Genomic DNA, 22,780 nt, shown 5'->3' with positions numbered 1-22,780 from the left:
CCTTTTATCTTAGCCTGCTGGACACACTTTCCTCATTCCTGAAGAAGGGCTTATGCCCGAAACGTCGATTCTCCTGTTCCCTGGATGCTGCCTGACCTGCTGCGCTTTTCCAGCAACACATTTCCAACCTTATCAATAGCCTTACTAAAGTCCATATATATGACATCTACAGCCCTTCCTTCATCTATCAACTTGCTCACCTCCTCAAAGAACTCTAAGTTGGTAAGGCATGATCTACCCTACACAAAACCATGTTGCCTATCACTGATAAGCCCATCCTTTTCCGAATATAAATAGATTTTATCCCTCAGCACCTTCTCCAACAACTTTCCCACCACTGACGGCAGGCTCACTGGTCTGTAGTTACCTGGAATATCCCTACTACCCTTCTTATATAGGAGAACAATATGAGCAACCCTCAGACACCTCACCTGTGTTTAAGGATACTATAAAGATATCTGTCAGGGCCCAACTATTTCCTCTCTCGCCTCACTCAGCACTCTGGGATAGATCCCATCCAGTCCTGGGAATTTGTCTACCTTAATATCCTTTAGCCTACCCTCGTTATGTCAACGTGATCAGAGTAAACAAGCTTCTATCTCTAATCTCAGCATTCATCACCTCCCGTTCCTCAGTGAACACTGATGCAAAGTAATCATTGAGAATCTTGCCCATTTCCTCAGGTTCGACACAGAACCTTCCTTCCTTATCCTTTAGTGGACCAATCCTTTCTCTAGTTACCCTCTTACTTTTTATATAAGAATAAAAGGCCTTGGGAGTCTGCTTAATTTTGCTCGCTAAATTTATTTCATTGCCCCTTTTAGCCTACTTGATTCCTCTAAGATTGGTCCTACTCTCCCAATATTTCTCCCAGGCCCGTTCTGTTCTTAGCTGCCTGGACCTTGTGTACGCTTCCCTTTTCCTCTTGGCTAGTCACACGATTTCTACCATTCACAGATCTTGACTTTCCTTTTCCTTGTTTTCAAAAGGGACATGCATATCCTGCACTATCTTCAACCTGCCTTTGAAAGCCTCCCACATATGAAATATGGACTTGCCTTTAAATAGCTGTGTCTAATCCACATTTCCCAACTCCTGCCTAATTTTGATATAATTGGCCATGGACTAGTTTAATACTCTTCCCTTAGGACCACTCTCAACTTTGTCTATGAGTACTCTAAAACTTACAGAATTGTGGTCACTATTCCCAAAGAGATCCCCCACTGTAACTTCTACCATGTGGCCTGGCTCATTCCCCAACAGCAAGTCCAATATGGCCCCTTCCCTTGTCGGACTACTGACATACTGCTCTAGAAAACTTTCCTGGATGCTCCTTACACATTCTGCTCCATCCAGACTTTTGACACTAAATATGTTCCAGTCATTGTTGGGAAAATTAAAATCTACCATCAACATTCTATTGCCTCGACATCTTTCCATTATTTATTTACCTATTTGTTCTTCTACCTCACGCTCACTGTTGGGAGGCCTGTAATACAGCCCCACCAATGTAACTGCACCCTTATTAGTCAGATCCACGACAACTGGCTGTTCACCCTCCCCTTTCAGAATGCTCTGCAGCCGATTGGTGACATCCCTGACCTGAGCACCTGGGAGGCAACATACTATCTGGGAGTCTCACTTTTGACCACAGAACCGCCTGTCTATTCCCCATACGATAGAATCCCTTATGACTATGGCCCTAAGAGTCTTTTTCCTGCCCTTCTGAACAGGGGTGCCTGCCACGGTGCCATGATCCTGGCAACTGCTGCCCTCCCCTGGTGAGCCATTCCCCCCCAGCAATATCCAAAACGGTATACCTGTGTTGGAGGGAGATGACCACAGGGGACGCCTGAACTGCCTTCCTACTCTTTCTCTGCCTTTTGGTCACCTATTCACTGTCTCCCTCAGCAATTCTATCCTGCGGTGTGACCATTAAACATCCATGATCTCCTCAGCATCGTGGATGTTCCACAGTGAGTCCATCCGCAGCTCCAAAGCCATCATGTGGTCAAATAAGAGCTCAGCTGGACACACTTCTTGCAAGTGTAAGAGTCAGGGACTTCAGCCATGTTCCTGAGCTCCCACATCAGGCAAGAGGCACATGTCCTCTGCCATTGTAAACTTTAGCTTTATATCAATTAACTAAAACCAAACAATGCACTTAAATATGAGAAAAAAAAAAGAAAAACCCTAAATTTTACCTTACAGAGTCCTTTTTCTTCTGGTTCGAGGAGGGTGGGCAGGAAGGAGATACTACACATGTAGTATCTCGGATTTAGCCGCTGCCCAAATTTATACTGTTCTCTTACCTTCCTGGAATCTTCCTTGTCTCCAGCGTCACCTTTGCTCAGTCTCCCATTGCTCCCAGACAGGAAAAAGGCCATGGGCTTCAAAGGTAAGAATTTATACCGTTCTCTTACCTTCATGGCAACCTCGTCTTCAACGTCACTGTTACTCTGTCTCCCGCTGCTCCCGGACAGGAAAAAAGGTTGGTGGTGTCATTTCCTATTCCTTTTCTCAGGGGGTGGTAAATGGGATCCAAGTCAATGTGTTTGTTCATAGAGTTCCGGTTGGAGTGCCATGCTTCTAGGAATTCTCGTGCAAGTCTGTTTGGCTTTTCCGAGGATGGATGTGTTGTCCCATCATATGAACATCAACTAGACAAAAAAATGACATGACCCATTTTCACTAGTATCTTTACATACAGATGAGGACGCACACCACTTTGACTGGGACAACACATCCATCCTAGAACAGGCCAAACAGAGACATGCATGAGAATTCCTAGAAGCATGGCATTCCAACCGGAACTCTATCAAACACGTTGACTTAGGGGGTGGTAAATGAGATCCAAGAAAAAGAGCAAGAAATGACATCACCACAGGAAGTGACATCATCAACCCAAGGAAATCTAAACAGAAATAAAAAGCAGGCCATACCACCAGTGCTTCACCAGAGGCTCACTGATAAAATTACCTTGCACGGTGACAAAACGTCTGAAAATGAACGTTCCAGCTCAGCGAGCAACCTTACATCTGTAGAAGTGTTTTAAGTGCTCAGCTGGAGAGCAAATTAACATTGGATGTCCATAAGTAAAGTTAAAACCCAGGGTAGGCAGGGGAAAGTTACAGCTGGGAAAGCTAAGAGCTTTATAAACAGTACTTACAGTTCTGAGCCAGAACTTTTGCGAACAGGGACCATGAGGCACAGCTACACTAAAGGAAAGCAAGGGTCACAGAAGCAATTCAAACTGAGGTTGCAGGCCCAGGGATATTAAAAAGTTAGAATGTAAGTCATGAATTAGTACATTTGAAGCCTAAACAGCCAAGGTCAAATGGTAGAAGAAAGCTATAAAACTGTATTAAGGCCACCATAAAGGGACAACCTTTATTAAAAATCATGATAAAAGCATGAAACAGTTACCAAAGCTACAGACAGCTATATTCATTCAGGAGAAACTGGAAAATATACAGGATTATTATGAGACCCTCAGACAGCAAGAATCAAGTTTGTCAACATGCAACTTTCCTTCATGGTGATCTTAATTTTCTTGAAAGACAGACTGACTGTATTCTTCTCTATCATTTTGCTATGATGGTGCCTGGTGTTCTCACTACCAAATTTAACATTTTGTGTAACTTCAAGTAAGCTAAATGTCACTGCTTGTAGATTAGATTATTGTTACCAATGCGATATCCTTTAGTCTCATCATCACCGGGTTTAATACCAATTTATGGTGGGAGGCAATAGTCCAGTGTTATTATCACTGGACTTTTAATCCAGAATCCTTAGGTAATGTTCTGGGGACCTGGGCTTGAATCCTACCACAGCAGATTGTGGAATTTGAATTTTAAAAAAATCTGGAATTAAGAGTCTAACGATGTCCATGAATCCAACATCGATTGCTGGAAAAAACCCATCTGGTTTGCTAATGTCCTTTAGGGAAGGATACTGGCCTACATTTGACTCAAGACCCACAGCAATGTGGTTGACTCTTAACTACCCTCTGGGTAATTAGGGATGGGCAATAAATGCTGGCCCAGTCAGTGATGTTCTCATCCCATGAATGAATTTTTAAAAATCCATGTTCATCAACTGTATATTTATATTGAATAAATGAGGCCACGTTTCACCAATGCTACCAAAAAAAAAGCATGCCATCTGGATAACGAGTGTACCAAATCTATTCCATTCTCAACACTGATGCTAGCCAATTAACAATCCTTATGAAAAAAGATCAAAGACAAGCAAGATAGCCCAAAGAAATCATTGTGACGAGTGTACAGTTACAGTATGCACAGCTGACAATTTGTGCGCCATTTTAACTGACATATTTTATGATGTCTGAAAAAGGTGCAATGGGCTTACTGTGGAGATATGTTCGTACACAATAAATCTGCTTTTGTGAGGAGAACAAAAGATACCCAAATAATTTTTGAAAATGGCTTGGTTGGAAGGAAATGGCATGAGAAAATTTGCTGCAGCCATTTGAAACAGAAGAATAACTTCTTTTGATGTAATTCCTGATAATCTGCAATGTAGTACAGATATAATGCAAAGATGGTGTAATAGGTAAAAGGCGTTTTTATTTCTGTCCTTTCATTATATCACACAAACTATTTAGTAGTTACTTTTGATACAAGCTAACTACTTAAAAATTAAGTAATCAAAATTTCTAAACAAATTCACTAATAAATTAGTGAATTAAAATCTAGCAAATAAATTTAACACTACTAATACACGATGACTATTCTTTTAACAAAGACCAGATATAAGTATTTCGTTTTGACTATGGAGCAATACATTACATTAATACATATTCAGCAAAATATATAAAATCTGTAATGAGGATATTCAAGAATGATTTAATTGTACTGTACAGAGTTATCAAGAGTTGAGAATTTGGTAACATTTTGGTTACCTTCTTCAGCATTAAGACAATCTAAATCCAATGCCTACTCACAATATTTTGTAGTCCTGGTAACAATATTAATGTCTTCAAGCCTATAAACAATGGAGGAAATGGGTAAAACATTATACCTACCTGCAGTAGGGATTCCTTCGAGATGCATACCTTAGGGTCAGGAAACGATAGTAGAAAAAGGGGAGGAATAAATGAGCCCGGCCTCTGTGAAACAAACACATTTATCTGATTGACAATTTAATAACTTTGAACCTAAAAGTTAGGATCAAGGTGATACATCAGAGACATTCAACTGTTATCAGAATCCGAAACGAAGTACTGACAAATAAACTGATACAATTAAGCACCAACAGATAAACATTTACTTGTCCCATTTTTTTAAAAACACATGCATTAAACAAAGTATTTTTAAATCCTGCTGGTGAGATTACAAATTCATCAAACATGCACACAATGCAACTGAAATGGTATAAACCAATTCTTTACCAGTTCTTCCCTGTAGATACCTTCACTAAACTATCTTACTTTTAGGGGAGTTGACTCACATTGTTTATATGCACAATGGGAACTGAGTTCTGAGGTAGGACTATGAATTACTTCCTAGTGACCTATTTTGGACATCCAGGTCTTTTCAATATACTGCTTCAAGTTTCCCAAAGCAAATATTTAATGACAAGAGGTTTTATATCAGTCTTAAAGCAGATTTATTTCACTGCAATTATTTATATTCAATATCGTTATATTAACTTAGCTGAATTACTGGAACTGATGTATTTGCAAATTTTCATGAGGACATATGGGCAGAATTTACCCCATTTTCAGTTGAAACATATCACCAGATAAGATCCATACCAGCCACCAATGCGATGCCATGGAGTGATGTTTCTCTTGCAATCTTCTGCTCATCATGTCAGTAGGGTAAGGGTAAGTGAGGCCATTATCCTCGGTGTACAACTTTACAGTCACAGGGCAACCGCTTATCCCTCTTAACTCAACTCTACCACTGCACACATATCCCATCAATGCACAATGACTCCAGCTCACATTACTGCATGCATCATGTTTATGCAAGTCTCTTGAACCACCTTGACCTCTAAGACTACCACCCATTTCTGCCCTCTGTGCTTTCTACTCAAAAAAAATGTGGACAGCTCACTACATCCCTTCTCACGCACCACCACCAATTGCTCTTGCATCCATGTAATTGTAATTAATCCCTCAGTGTCTCACTAACTGAGCCAAGAGAACCAAATGGTGGTCTTTGGACATCAGGCTCCTCTTCATAGAATTCCTGTCCCACTCAGACCCCTCCCTCTACCCTGTTATCCTGCATTTACCTCTGACTAATGCACCTGCAATACACATCCCTGAACACTCTGGGCAATTTAGCATGGTCAATTCACCTAACAAGCACATCTTTAGATTATGGGAGGAAACCCACGCAATCACGGGAAGAACATGCAAACTCCACACAGACAGTTACCCGTGGCTGGAATCGAACCCAGGTCCTTGACACTGTGACACTGTGCCACCGTGCTGACCCAATCTTCACTGTTCAAGTTTCTCAAATTAGAAACAGAAAAGGATGGTCACTCATGTGAGGCCTAGCAGACCTCAATGGTCAACTAACACAGTAAGTTTCATTTGTTGCACTGATACTGGTCTCCTACTAACACCAGTGCAAGTGCATTCTTAATCTGCACAAGCTTTTATCCCTTATAGATAACTATTTCCTTCTCTCAGCTTCTGCAGACACTAGTAGCACGCAGCACAAAGGCCAATGCTGTTAATCTTCAAATAAAGAAAGAACTGTAGATGCTGGAAATCTGAAACAAAAACAGAAAATCATAGAAACACTCAGCAGGTATAGCAGCATCTTGAAGACAGAAACAGAGTTAATGTTTTGAGTCCAGTGAAATCATTCTGACATAGGGCCACTGGATTGAAAAAAATTTTTTTTTCCTCACCACAGATGCTATCATGTCTGCTGAGTTTTTCCATCACTTACTGTTTTTGTTTCTGGAGATCCTCTGCTTCAACTCCATATCTGAGAAGAAAGCCACTCAATCCTCAGGGGGTGAACCAAAAAGGCACTCATCTGCACTATCCACCAGCTCAGAGACTTAAATTTTTGTAGACTCTCTTTCTAGATTAGACTTAGGAACACTAGTGAGTACATCGCCACATCTACACAGCTGGTCAATTAAGAAACACTCAGATCTCTGAAACTCAGAGGACCACTGGAGAAAGGCATCATCTCTGCCCCAAGCTTACTGTCTTTGTCAAAGTGTACAGGCAGGTACAGAAACAGCAAGGAAGTTTGTCATTGGCACTTAGTAAGCTGAATCAAAGAATGAAGAGTCCATCAAAAGCTTATCATTAGTATGGATAAAGAATTGGCTAATGGACAGGAGACAGTGAGTGGGGATAAGGGTCTCTTTTTTAAGTTTGGTGACTCGTGAACATTGGGGTTCCACAGGGATCAGTGCTGGGACTGTAACTGTTTAGAATATATCGAATGACTTGGAAAATGGAACTATAATTGAATATGCATTAACAAAAAAGTTGGTGGAGAGACAGATTGTGATAGTAATACAGTTTACAGAGAGATATTGGTAGGCAATAAGTTGACAAATAGAATATAGTGTGGAAAATTGTGAAGTTGTTCATTTTAGGTGGAAGAAGAGAGTATTATTTAAATGGAAAAATGCTGCAGAAAGATGCAACACAAACGGACTTGGGAGTACTTGGACATGAAACATTGAAAGCTACCACACAGCTGCAGCTGATAATCATGAAAGCTAATGGTATGTTGCCACTAATCTCCAGGGGGTTGGAGTATAAGAGTAGGGCAGTCTTACTGCAGGTATACTAGATGCTGGTGAGCAGTTTCAGTCCCCTAAAGGGAAAGATATCATTTCATCAGTGGCAGTTCAGGGAAGATTCACTAGAATACCCCTGGCACGGAAGGATTGTCTGATGAGCAAAGGCTAAACAGGTTGGGAGTTTAGAAGGAGAGGTGATCTCATTGAAATGCACATGATTCTTAAGAGGACTGACAGGGTAAATGCTGAGAGGATGTTTCCCTTCATGGGGAGCTTGGACCAGAGTGCACAGTTTCAGAAGAAAATCACCAATTTAAAACAGAGGAGGAATTTCTTCTCCCATAAGGTTCAGAATCTTTGGACCTCCTTGCCACTGAGACCTGAGGCAGCCGAGTCCTCGTGTGTATTGAAGGCTGAGATAGACATATACTTGATCAGTAAGGAAATCAAGGGTTATGGGGAAAGGGCAGGAAAGTGGAGTGAGGAATGTCGGATCAACCATGATCCTACTGAATGGTGGAGTAGGCTCACGGAGCCCAACAAGCTACTAGTATTCGTATTTCTTTTGGTCTCCTGAGTACCAGGCTAGATCTTAACGTGTGAATCTGTCTGCCTTCTTGGACAGATTTGGACTGCATGAAGACCGAGGTCGAACACACTCGGTGGCTGGTAGATAGTATGCAGATCTACATGCCATCGCTCTCGCTAAAGGGAGGCTGAAAGATTATAAAGGGCCACAGAGACAGCAATGCAAAATAAGAACGTGAAAAATATGAAGCTGGAAATTTGTCATGTCAGATCGAAATGCAACTGTGTAATAACTATACAAAATGGCTGAAACTGAATGCAAAGTGGCCAGAGTAAATAAATTGTGTTTTCTTGAGCAAAGAGTACAAGTCTTAGAATTGGGGACACTGCTAGAAGCAGTGGTGTTCAGTTGGATTCAGAGCTGGCAACAATAATGTGGTGAGGCTGGTGGATTGCTAGTGCACAGTAGTTTGGGTGAAGAGTTAAAGACGATGGTAGCCATGGACCATGCAGGGCATTGTGATGAAGAAACAGTTGGATACTGGCCAGGACAAATGACTTGCGAATTCCAGAGCTCCCATTCTTACTTGTGTGTTGGGAATTTGCATTGTCAGGTTTCCTGGGGAAGGGAATGGGGTATAAAATAAGGTGAATTGGGAAATTAAGTGAGATGCAAATGCATGCAAATAAGGTAGCTGCCTCTCAGTGTTGAGATTCCGAAGTCACCATTTAAGTTTTATGTGGAAAGAAAATTGCAAAATGTTCTCTCGGTGTCAAAGTTCTGATTTTATTATGCTCTCCTATTTTCCCAACTTTCTTGCCACGGCCCATGTAACACCAGGAAGATGACAGTTCTGCCCTGTTTTTGACCTTCCATTATTTTAACCTCACTATCTCAGTGAAGGCCTTCACAGTTTTCCTTTTCAGAAAAAGTGAGTACTCTTACAGTTGTCCAGTTTTAAAAACTAGCTTCTAGTGTATCATCTGCCTTTTTCTTTTATTACAGACTGACAACTTGAAGGACTTTCCAATATAATGGTCAATTTTTAAAAACTACTCACGCACCTGACCAATTTCTGTCTTGGTTCCTTTTTTCAAACTTGCAGATAAAATCAGTGATATGCCCCCAAAAGAAGGTCAAAGTCAGGCTCCAAATTTTAAAAGGCTTACTTTGTAGGAGTTTCGAAATTACTTAAAAATACTTGATTCATAGAGACCAGAATTGCACGCAATATTCCAGGGCGAGCAGAACATCAACATCCCGTACAACTTTAACATGATGTCCCAACTCATCCATGCAAAGATCTGAGCAATAAAGGCAAGTGTGTTAAATGCCTTCTTATCCATCCTGTCTACCTGTGACACAAATTTCAAAGAATTATGTACCTGAACCCCTCGGCCTCTCTGTCCTGTGACAATACGCAGGGAGAAAGTGAGGACTGCAGATGCTGAGATCAGAGCTGAAAATGTGTTGCTGGAAAAGCGCAGCAGGTCAGACAGCTTCCAAGGAGCAGGAGAATCGATGTTTTGGGCATGAGCCCTTCTTCAGGAAGGGCCCTACCATTAACTGTATAAGTCCTGCCTTTATTTGTTTTACCAAAATTCAATACCTCACATTAATCTAAATTAAACTCCATCTGCCACTCCTCAGCCTGCTGCACCAATTGATCAAGATCTCTTTGTAATCTTAGAAAACCTTCTTCACTATCTACTATACCAAAATTTTTGGTGTCATCGGCAAACTTACTAATCATGCCTTTTATATAAGTGATTTGCATGTGAATATAGATGATAAAACAAAAGTGGAACATTGAAGGTCACAGACCTCCAGTCAGCAAAACAACCCTCCACCACCACCCTCTGTCTCCTACCATCAAGCCAATTTTGTATCTAATTGGCAAGCTCAACCTGGATCCTATGTGATCTAACTTTACTAATTTACCGTGCAGAACCTTATAATAGGCTCTACTAAAGCCCAAGTAAACAATGTCTACTGCTCTATCCTCATCAATCTTTTTGGTTACTTCATCAAAAAATTTCAATGAAGTTAGTGAGACACTATTTCCCTCGCACATACTGACTATCCCTAATCATTGCTTGCCTCTCCACTACATGTAAATCCTGTCTTTTAGAATCACCTCAAACAACTTACCCACCACCATGCTAGACTCACAGGTTTTTAGCTCCCAGGATTCTCTTTACAGCCTTTCTTAAATAAAGGCACAACATTAGCTTCTCTCCAGTCCTCTGACACCTCACCCCATAGTTATAGATGATATAAGTATTTCTGCCAGATGCCCCACAATTTCCTCCTTAACTTGTCACATTGTCCTGGGATACAACTGATTAGATTGGTGACCTATTGAAACCTGTTGGACGCTCCCATGCATCTCATTGCTGAAGGGAGGAAAGGGGTTGATACATCAGGTCAGGAAAGCATCGGAGGAGGAGGCTCAGTAGTTTAAGGGAGATTTCAGTGTTCCCATATTCAGGCAATTTAAAAAAAACCTCTTTGGCAGTCAGGTTCGGCTCCAGGAATGTGTTGCTTTCCATTGGAAACTTCAAACAGATATGACATGCTATCTTGCAATGACACAACGCCAGGTTATAGTCCAACAGGTTTCTTGGGAAGTGGGAGCTTATGGAGCACTGCTTCTGCACCTAGTGTCATGTCATTTATAACTTTGTCCACACCAGTCCAACACTGGCACCTCCACATCATCTTGCAATGACTTTACATGTCCTGCCGACCACATTGGAAGCTTAGGCAACCTATTATCGTCTGTAGAATGGCTTTGGCCTCAAAAAAATTCTAGGCTAACATATCTTACAGATTGAAGTATATAGTTAGAATAAAAGAACTGCTTTAAACATAAATTTTTTGTTCCTTTCGACTTGAGACATTACACATTTTTCTCTCATATGTAAATGTCATACTGATCAACTTAATATGAAAATACCTTGCCCTCTATGTGACCATGATTTGCATCTGGAAAGAGCAAAATGGGTACATTAACCTTTGCAGTAGAAAACTGCCTAACATTTAATGTTGAAATGGGATACACTTTTAATTGTTGAAATATTCCAAATGGTATATCAGAACAATGATTCTAACACTTAATGGTTTAACATTTATCAAACTGTAGCAGCTTTATACATCTAATAAATACCTTGATATGCCAATAAATTAATTTGCAAACTAAATGCTGGTACCAAAACGTCTTGGCCATTTTTAACTAGTCAATAAAGTTACTATAATTTAGTACAGCTCAACAAAAATAATAGAGCTATAACAAATATATTAACTATATCGGATGAAAAGATTAATGCATTGTAAGAGTCACATCAAAAAGAGCATTTACGTTTTCAAGCAATTGATGTGGAATAAAGTACATCTTCATTTAACTTTCAAAATTAAACTTCTTTGGATAGGGTCAGTTTGGATTAGTTCAAGATGCAATTTTTTTAAGCTAATGGTGTGGTTATATGTGATATTGGTGAGGCCTCTTCTACGGTACTGAGTGCATTTCTGGTCACCTTGCTATAGGAAGGATATTTTTAAATTGGAGAGGGTTCAAAAAAGATTTACCAGGATGTTGCTGGCTATAGAAGATATGAGTTATAAAAATAGGCTACAGTGTTTTTCACTGGGGCATAGGAGGTTCAGGGGTGATCTTACAAAAGTTTTTTAAATCATGAGGGGCATAGATAAGGTGATTAGGAAAACGGCATTTTCCCTCGGGTGGTGGAATTCAAAACTAGGGGGCATATTTTTAAGATCAGAGGAGAAAGATTTAAAAAGGACATGTGGGGCAACCATGTTTTTCCACAGAGTGATTTGTATGTAGAATGAACTACTAGAGGAAGTGATGGATGCAGGTACAGTTACAATATTTAAAAGATATTCAGATAATTACATAACTAGGAAAGGTTTGGAGGAATATGGGCCAACTGCAGCTAAGTGGGACTAGTTTAGCTTGGGAACCTTGTCGGCGTGGACTAGTTGGACCAAAGGGTTGGTTTCTGTGCTGTAAGACTCTGTGCGGTGCAGACACAGGTCACATACATCATCTCAGCTACTTGTTCATGTGCTTCAATATTATATAACATGAGTGCCCTCCTTATGCCATGTAGTAATGTGACAGGCTATTGACATCTGATAAGATGTATAAATACACGAGCAAAACACAAAAAAAAGAACGTTTTTAGAAAGCTTGGTTTGAACATGAAAGACTCTTAATAAGTTATAAACAGCAAACAAAATGACTGCAGGTTTTGTAACAGCAGGAGAAGCAACGAATGCAACAATTAAGTGGTAACATATGTCACTACTGCCAAGAGGATTTTTAATCCCTTTAAACATTAATGTAGTATTTCTGCTTCCATTGCAACAACAGAGCCATCTGTGTTGGTATTGAATGGAAACATGCCAAATGCACAATTGAAAACTCTCTTTGCTCATTTGATTTCTCAGATACAATAAAAGTGGGAAATATTTTCACTTTCTTCTTTTGAGATTAAGAAAATAGCCACTTGACTGCACCATACATCTGGAATAGGTGCTTATAATTCAAAGAGACTGACAGGAAATCAAAACACGGAACAGAAAAATCGCAAACGAAACATGCAAACAATCAAATTCATTGTTCACTTTCCATGATGAAACTAATGGTTTCTCCCTGCCTGTTGTACAACAAATAGCAATTAACAGGTTTTGTCTCCACAGAAAACACAAGTCACAGCTTGTAAAATCTGTTTGATACTCGTTCTACAAATACAGTGTACCATAAGCACTCCAACAGAAAGATGTGGTAACATCATAAATGGATAATCTAAAGCCTAACAATTCAAATGCCTCTCACACAATTAATGAAATCCTCTTTCACAGTAAAATATTGTCATGAAGATTTTTCTTCAAGATAATTATTAATCTAAAGTGGAATGTGATGGAAAAAAAGATTAAAAATTAGAAAAGGCAATTTCAATACCTCAGATCATACCCTGGAAAGAAATGCTTGATGTTATGACACAGATGGAAGCCAAACCAAAATCAGCCTCACTATCACTGGATTTGCAACACAGTGAACTTAAAACATTCAGTGAGACTCAAAATTTCCCAATTGATCCAAACCAGACTTGGACACCAAATTTATAACTTAAACAAAAATTAGCAATTGATTATAATAATCTAACTTTGGCAGAACAAAGATAAACAACAAGGCCATCTAATTAATATCTATAACCTAAGCCCAATCTTCTTTTGATCATAAACCCCCAATTGTACACTAGCAGGCAGGAAGAGTGTTGAGAGATGATTTACAAAAAAGCAATAGTCATTTGCTAGTTAGGTAACTACTTCATTGAATACCAGGTCTTCAAGAATTTTTTTGATGATAGGTTATATTACAGGTGGGTAGGAATGCACATTTTGCTTATAGTGCAATGACACTAGTCAATTCAAATAGCTTCTGCATACCATTGGAGACGTACTTATTTCTTATGATTGGGGATTCTCTTCTCAGAGCTTCCAACAAGTCAATAACTGGAGAATAACTAGAAAAAGCAAAACCAAAAAAAAAAGCTTCCCCTTCTGATATCTTCTTGCAAAACTGTCCTTTGTTTTTTGCTTACAGTTTCAACATTCTCTGTGCTTGGTTGGTCAGCATTGGCCCTCCTTTGATTGGCTAATTCAATATCTAACCAGCTGCCAGTCTCCAAGTATGACAATGTCTTGGCGCCATATAACCTGCATTATCCTTTCAGGCTAGTTCTCAATAGTAAATATCAGTCTTTTGTTATCTCCTCTTCTTTCAAAACAAAAAACAAGCCTCTGTTCAAAATTAAATTCTCAACTGCACTCAGTTCCAAACCAAAAATGAGAAAATTAAAGAAAAATATAATGATGGTCTCAACACTAAGAGAGGACACATTAAAGATAATCAAAATCATGAAGCGTTTGACAGGTTGATTGGAGAGAAACTCTTCCAACCACTACGCCTGACAAGGAAATTCCACTTTCTTGCCACTGTGTGGAAAGAGATTCTTCTTACATTATTTATTTGATTTAGTAATAATTAGGTTCTCTTGTTCTGGATGCCCCACAAAAGCAGAGAGTGTTGAAGCATTTAAATAGAGCCTTGACATGCACACAAGTAATGTACGAATATAGGATTGCAAGATTCGTGTGGCAAGGAGTAATTCATATGTAAGGAGGCTTACATGAAGCATAAACACTAACATAGACTAGTTTCAACCCCACTCCCCATTTTTCCCAATTTTTTTCCTATTTAGTTCTCAAATTTGGTCACTTTGCAACTGTCTCCACAATGACTTTGCTTCATGCTTTCAGGTTTACTTCAAGTTTTCACTTGCATCCAATATTGGATGAATAGTGCATTTTTCCACCGTAAAGCAGATGCAGAAATAAATAATAGAATGTTAGCTGCGGAACTGGAGAATGAGCAATGCTCATTTGATGATATACATGCACCATAAAAGTTGACCCTTAAAGCCTCAAAAATCCTTCCAAAAATGAGTATCAACATGCAAAGCATAAAGGTGAAGTTGGAAAGCGAACACAAGAAACAGGAGTAAAGTAATCTCCATTGAGCCTGCTCTGTTATGCAGTATGATCATTGGTGACCTTAATTTTCAACTTCACTTCCTTGCCCATTGTACCGATCCCTTGATTTTCTGAACTATCAAAAACTTATCTAGTCCAGCCTTAAATGTTTTCACCAATTTAATACCCAGTAGAGAATTTTAAAGATTCACTTCCCTTCAGTTTTTGAGTGAATAAATTTCTTCTTATTTCAGCCCCTTATCCTGAGACTGCTCCCCTACATTTTAGATTCCTTATTACTAGAGTCAAATTTCTCAGCATCTAACCTATAAAGCCCCTTACTAATTTTCAACGAGATCACCTCTAATTCTTCTCCAAATTAGAGAATAGGGCCCAATTTATTCAGTTTTTCTTTATGCAACATCCCAACGATCAATTTAACGAACCTTCACTGTCCTACCTCCAATGTTGTTCTTGAATTCCAAAACTGTAAAGGGGCAAAGTATATATCATAAAATCAGAGCTTAACAAGGTTAATAAGTTCTTTAATAGTCTTGTAGCCTGGGTAAACCAACTCTGCAGTAATAGGAGGATGAGCTCATTGAATGCATGCAATTTTATACATAACTATGTCAAAGAACTAAGTAAGGGACAGGCTATTTTGGAATAAAATTATGCAATGAGAAAGCATCATTGTAAAAGGAGTCTCTAGAGTACAGCACATAATAGCAATGTATATTGAATTTAAAATGATGTAGTGGCATCCAAAGTCTTGAACATAAACCAAATTACATACACGGGAGGAAATAATATAAAAATAAAACAAGAACTACATATTAAACAACATCTGAAACAAAAATAGAAACTGCTGGAGAAATTGAGACGGTCTGGTAACATAGAGTGCTTCAAATCCAGTGACCCTTCAGATAGGAGGCAAGTTGGCCAAGACAGATTTGGCCTTGCTGTTCCTTAGATGATTTGAGCCAAGAACCTCCCTACTGCCTTTATCTCATCTGTAATCATAAGGACTAGTTTCAACCCCACTCCCCATTTTTCCCAATTTTTTTCCTATTTAGTTCTCAAATTTGGTCACTTTGCAACTGTCTCCACAATGACTTTGCTTCATGCTTTCAGGTTTACTTCAAATTTTCACTTGCATCCAATATTTCCCATCATCTTAGTTATTCCAGCATTGTCCCTTCCCAGCATAATTTGCTCTGCTGCAGAATCTTGACAGTTCCACTGCTGCTTTTGAATTGAATTTTCTTACCAACCCCTTCCCTTCTGCTTTAATGAATGTAAAGCCTGGTCTATTCCCTAGTTATTCATTTTGCCAGCCAGGTTTAAGTGGAGCTCATCCTAACAGAACTGCTCCGTCTTTCCAAATACTGCCGTCAATAGCTCATGAAAATAAACTTGTGCCTTCCACATAATTCCTTCAGTTGCAGATTTAACCCTCTAATCTCTTTGTCTCAATGCCAACTCGTGCATAGTTCAGGTAACAATTCAGGGATTATTATTGTCGAGGGTCTTTTTAATCTGGAATGAAAGACTCAGCCTCTTCCAACAGTGATTCATCATTAGTTCCTACACAGCCCACAAAAACAAGATCATTCCCTCCCATTCCAGATTCTTCTCTAATCCTTAATAAAACAAAAGACCGCAGACCATAAGAAACATGATCAATAGTAGCCCATTTGTCCCCTCAAGCCTGCTTCACTATTCAATATGATTTTGGCTGATCCCAACATTCATAGTTGAAAATCACACAACACCAGGTTATAGTCCAACAGGTTTAATTGGAAGCACACTAGCTTTCGGAGTGCTGCTCCTTCATCAGGTGGTTGTGGAGGACACAATTGTAAGGAGCGGCGCTCTGAAAGCTAGCGTGCTTCCAATTAAACCTGTTGGACTATAACCTGGTGTTGTGTGATTTTTAACTTTGTATACCCAAAGTCCAACACCAGCATCTCCAAATCATGCCCAACATTTATGCTTACTTTCCTGCCCTTTTTCTATAACCCTTGATTCCCCTACTGATCAAGGATCTGTCTCAGCCTGAAATATACACAAGGCTGCCCCACAGCTTCCTGTGGCAAGCAGCTCCAAAGACACTCAAACCTCTAAATGAAGAAATGTCTCATCTATATTAAACTGGCGCCCCTTTATTCTGAATCCTGGCATCAGGCAGGTAAAACACCACACGGAACACCTGGTTGCAGTTGCAGGGGGAAATATCTATTCCTTTGTCTACTCTGGAATAATCATGATTGCATTCCTTTTCTCACATACTTAAATTATGGTACCGTCACCTATTTGCCCATCAATCCTGCAGTCCTTGTTTTAATCTACATAGGAGAAAGTGAGGACTGCAGATGCTGGAGATCAGAGTTGAGAGTGTGGTGCTGGAAAAGCACAGCAGGTCAGGCAGCATTCGAGGAACAGGAGAATCAATGTTTCGAGCAATCCTGATGAAGGGTTTATGCCTGAAACATTGATTCTCCTGTTCCTTGGATGCTGTCTGACCTGCTGTGCTTTTCCAGCACCACATACTCAACTCTAGTCTACATAGGCAGCAGTGCCTCCCAACTGTTGTTTAAAGTCAAGGCCCGAAGCTGCTTCTTCATTCCAAATTGGGTTCCTTTATCTGTCTGCCATGCAATCACATCCTCCATGTTCTTATCAACCAACTTTAAAGTTCTACTTAATCTCCAAGGGGTGTGACTATTTTAGAATTCTGTGACAAGATAATTGTCTCCTTCCCTTAAGCCCTGCAATATGTGTGGCTCAAATTCTAGCTCCACAATTCAGAGCTAAAGTTAGAGATGCAGACAATTATTACAGGCAAGTTTATTTGGAACCTCAGTGCTCCCCATAAACTCTCACATGCTGAGGTCACAGCATATTGTTTTCCCTGCCGTAGCTATCTAACCTTATTATTTATGCCTTCTCAAATTTAATGAAATATCCGTTTCTCGCTGTTCAAAAATTACAACAAATGCGTTCTAAAAGTTTTTCATGTGACAAAAAATAACATCCAGATACAATGGCTGTCAAAAACAGCAATAATGGTTTAAAGGTGGCAATTTAAACTGAGGTTTTATGTACACACTCTAGCTCATTAGGGCTTAATTAATCCTTAAAGCAATGAGAGAATTATAACTTCAAAATAAAACCAGCATGTCTATTTTTCAAAAAATGGAGAGTTTGTTGAGAAGGCAACACTTAACAAGTTTGCTCAGTGTCTATTTAAGCATTTTAAAGTTACTGAGGTGGTAAATCGGTATTTGCAGATGTAAAAATGGTCCTTCATAAACGTGGCTATGGCTAGAATAAGAATTATACACCCCATTTTGAAAGTTGTTGTGTAATTTTAAATGTTAATAATGTTAGATATACATATAAGCAAATAGCATATGAATAAATACATAAATAGTTTTGTTAATGTTATTAATAAAAGCTGAATTATATGAAACTGATTGAAGATGACGACAGAAGAAAATGCGAACAATTGAAAAATAAGACTGAACAATGCATTCTTTAAAAAAGCATTTATGTAAAACTGAGAATTTGAAGATGATCTTAAATTTTCTAAAATATATTTTCATATGTTGCATTCAGTTTGCTGCTATTATGAGCACACTTTAAAGTTTAATGTTGTCCAAAGACTTTACAACTAAGGAATGTATAATTTTAGAAGCTGCCCAATGTTGCAAATAATATTACTTCAAACTTCTTGTTCTCAGTGGAATAATAATGGTAATGACACTGGCTGCCCACATAATCCCTTTCAACAAGGGAGTAAGAAAGCTACTTTTCAATATACTATAGTATCAATAATCAAAGTTTAAGAATGAAGATCACTTTCTGCAATATGTGACTATTATAATGTTTACTGCATATTCATTATGAAATTATGAGTGGCAATAGTGAAGCACTTCAGCGACTGTATGTACACACTTGAGCACACTCACGTGTCCCTAACTTACGCACATAGTAGTAAATGGTGTAAAGAAAATGAGGAATTAGTAACAGACTTCAGGTGGTAAAATAGCTGACTCATTTGCATATGAAATTTAATGTAGAGAGGTGTGGGATAATAACATTTCAGTCAGAAAATTACAAGAGAGATATATTAAATGCTGGAACATTAATTGGGTACAGGAAGATGGACATGGGGTAGGTACGCAAATCTTTGAAGGTGGCAGGACAAGTCAAGAAATTTAATAAAGCACAATAATTTAATAAGCCCTTGGTTTTATGAATGAAGTAACTAATAGAACACCGGTTATGTCTCAGCTGGAGTGCTGGGTTCACATTGGGTCAAATACTGATTGGTTTTGAAGGAGAAACTGCGCTCAACAGCAGAAGTGGTGGTTACTAAAGAACAAAGACTTTTACAAGGTAAAAGAACCAGAGGCAACATAATGGCAATTTTTTTCCATTCTGAAGCAAGTTATTGAGATCCGGAATGCACTGCTCAAAAAGGCATAATGATTCAGTAACAACTTTCAAAAGGAAACTCGATGAATGCTTGAAGGGAAGTAATCGTCAGGACAGTGAAGAAAGCAGAGGCAATGGGAGCAATCTGATAAGCTCCTTCAAAAAAAAGAGGTACAGGCACATTGGGCTGAATGGCTTGCTTCTGTGATACACTATTATTTGAACCAATGCACTTATGAAACAAGTAAATGAACATTCAATGTTTAAAGGGAAAGAAGAAAAATGGGACAAAAACGCATTGGGCTACATTTCTGCATTCCCTTATGAATGGTTATAATGACACCTATCTGACGATTATAGGCCCAGTTTTATGCTCAAGTTAATTTAGAGGCGATGGGTTGTGTCTTGAAGATAATAGTGAAAGCTAGATCATAAGAAGGCAACATCCTTGGTTTCAAGGCTCCTTCCATCAAACATTCTGGCACATTAACATCAGTTGGAGTGGGAAATAAGCTCTGGGTTCACTCTGCTTTATCCCCCATCATTTCCAGAGGCGAGTCTCACAGAATAAAGTGCAACTGGCTATTTATAGGCATGCATGGCAAAACATATGGAACTTAAGCCCCTTCAGTTTGTATGCAAAGCATCAGAATCACCTATACGGCTTCAGGGAATGGTGTTCATAAGTTAACAGAGGGGACCTCAAGGATATAATCATACAAAAGACTGTGCCATGGTTCTCAAGAATGTGACCATACAGCATCCAAAGGGAAAACATTCCTTAACAAAAGTTTTTTTAAAATATTTTTAGGCAGCTCTGAGGCAGCATTTTCACTCCTGTCCTATCTCCTTAACTTTCTAATCTGAGTTTGGTGCAAGCCAGGCAAACGATACCAAGTCAGAACTGAAAATCTGGCCATAGCCAGAGAATCATCTAGATAGCAAGCAAAACTAAAATTACATTAAATTTTTCAAATTGGGAGAAGGGAAGGAAATATCAGTGCGAAACAAGTGAGAGAAATTCTAGTTACACATGTGACAGCTAAGTCCACTTTGGGAAAAAGACTTCCTATTTTGTGTAGTGCTTTCTACTATTTGATACACTGACAAATATCCTACAATAGGGGCATTTTCATGAAATCTCTGAAGGATTTAGAGAATAGAATCCATGGTGACTTGGCTGCATAGATTCAGAATTGGCTTGCCTATAGAAGGCAGAGGGTAGTGGTAGAAGGGTATTTACCTGGCTGGAGATCCATGACTAGTGGCGTTCCGCAGGTATCTGTACTGGGACCTACTTGGATTAGGAAGTTTGCAGACAACACAAAGATCGGTGGAGGTATGGATGGTATAGGAGGTTGTCAAAGGATACAACGGGTTCTAGATTAGTTGTAGATATGGGTGGAGAAATGGCAGATGGAGTTCAGTCTGGGTAAACGTGAGGTGCTGCACTTTGGGAGATCATATGTTAAAGAAAAGTATACAGTTAATGGCAGGGCCCTGAACAGCATTGACGTACAGAGGGATCTTGGGGTTCAAGTCCATAGCTCCCTGAAAGTGGCCATGCAAGTAGCTAGGGTGGTAAAGCAGGTGTATGGCATACTTGCCTTTATTGGGAAACTGAGTACAAGAGTCAGGCTATCACGTTGCAGCATTATAAGACTTTAGTTAGGCCACACTTAGAGAGTACTCCGTTCAATTCTGGTTGCCACATTACAGGAAGGATATGGAGGCTTTGGAGAGGGTGCAGAAGAGGTTTACCAGGATGCTGCCTGGATTAGAAGGTATGAGCTATAAGGAGAGGCAAAAAAAATTCAGGTTGTTTTCTCTAGAGTGCTGGAGGCTGAGGGGAGACTTGATAGAAGTCCATAAAATTGTGAGGTTGACAGTCATGCTTTATAAGATGACGGAGGGAAAAGTTCAGACGAGAGGCGAGAGGCATTTCTTTTATACTGAGTTTGGTAGTAGTCTGGAACATGCTGCCAGGGGTGATGGTGGAGGCAGATACGATTGGGGTGTTAAGAGATTTTCAGATAAGAACATTAATATGCAAAAAAATGGAGAGATATGAACCAACGGCAAGCATAAGGGATTAGTTTAATTTGGCTTCATGCTCGGCATAACATCATGGGTTGCAGGGCCTGTTCCTGTGCTGTACAGTTCTATCTTCAATGTATATGCCTGGATCAAACCTGAAATTATACATTACATGGCTGGTAATATTGAAAACATGAAATGAACACAAGTGATTCTCCTTTCAGCTCTTTTAGAGGCTGGTATTAAATCAAGTTGAACTCCAATTTGGATTCACTATTTCTGCAATGAAAATTTAATGTTCCCAGGTCAAATATTACACAAGAGAAAAAAGGTCAGATATAGTTAAACTTTCAATTGAAAGTGAAGAGCTTTGTCAGGTTAGCAGAAATGGTAAAAGGGACCACATTTCCAAATGGAAATGGACTCATGTTTGGAGATTTTCAATTTATTATTTCATGCTTATATTTGAATATCTTAGCGCACAGATACCGTGGATAAAGGAACTGTACATACTGCGTGACATAAAGACAGCATTTGATTTAATGTGGTATCAAGAAAGCCTACAAGAGTAAAGTCAATGGGAATCCAGGAGAAATCTCTCCACTGATCAGAATCACACAAAGGAATAGGATTGTGGTTGTTGCAGGCCAATAATCTTAGTCCTAGAAGTTTGACACTAGGTTCCTCAGGGTAGTGACCTATTCTCTGGCATCTTCAGTGGCTTCAATGATTTTCCCTTCATCATAAAGATCAGAAGTGGGCATGCTCATTGATGCTGGCATATTGTTCAGTACCATTTTCAACACAAATACGGAAACATCGAGGCAAAATCTGGATAACATTCAGATTTCAACTGATTGGTGGCAAGTAACATTTGTGCCACACAATTGCCAGGCAATGACTATCGCGAATGAAAGAGAATTTAACCAATAGCTCTTGACATTCAAGGGCTTCACCATCGTTAAAAGCCCACTATAAACATCCTATGATTTACCATTGACTAGAAACTAAACTGGACTGGCCATATAAAATACTTGACCATAAAAGTAGAATAGAGGCTGGAAATTCCATGACAACTGACTCATTTTCTGACACCCAAATCCTGTCCACCATCTAAGGCATAAGTGAAGGTGGTGATAAAATATACCCTAACTGCCTGAATGAGTGCAACTCAGAATTAGAAAGCAGCTTGAAAGTTTCCAGGACAAATCCTGCTACTTGATTGCCAGACCATCTTTTGCCTTTACTACTCACTCCCTTCAAGCACCGCGAGATCACAATGCCTGTAGGCTGCACTATATAAATAAAACCACACTGCAGCAAATCTTTAAGGTTCCTCCCAAAGTGGTAACCTCTACCACCTAGAAGAACAAGGGTAGCAAGCACATAGTAACCCCACATCACTTGCAAGTTCTTCTTTATCACACACAATCCTGATTGTTTTGAAGCAATGCAACA

The 22,780-nt window shown here is 39.3% G+C and overlaps 1 protein-coding gene across 3 annotated transcripts in view; it reads right to left on the bottom strand.

Annotated features, from left to right (window-relative positions):
• Positions 1-22,780, bottom strand: part of LOC122557152 (transmembrane protein 33-like) — a 158,424-nt gene that overhangs the window by 26,344 nt on the left and 109,300 nt on the right. For all 3 annotated transcript variants that reach the window (XM_043704517.1, XM_043704514.1, XM_043704515.1), the window contains one exon: positions 5,048-5,131. In XM_043704517.1, the coding sequence (XP_043560452.1) occupies positions 5,048-5,131 (84 nt within the window). The remainder of the gene's footprint in view (positions 1-5,047; positions 5,132-22,780) is intronic.

This window comes from Chiloscyllium plagiosum, chromosome 15 (genome assembly GCF_004010195.1).
Source record: "Chiloscyllium plagiosum isolate BGI_BamShark_2017 chromosome 15, ASM401019v2, whole genome shotgun sequence".
Taxonomy (NCBI): Eukaryota; Metazoa; Chordata; class Chondrichthyes; order Orectolobiformes; family Hemiscylliidae; genus Chiloscyllium; species Chiloscyllium plagiosum.
Note: the sequence above shows the minus strand (reverse complement) of the source record. Positions and strands in the feature narration are given on the sequence as shown.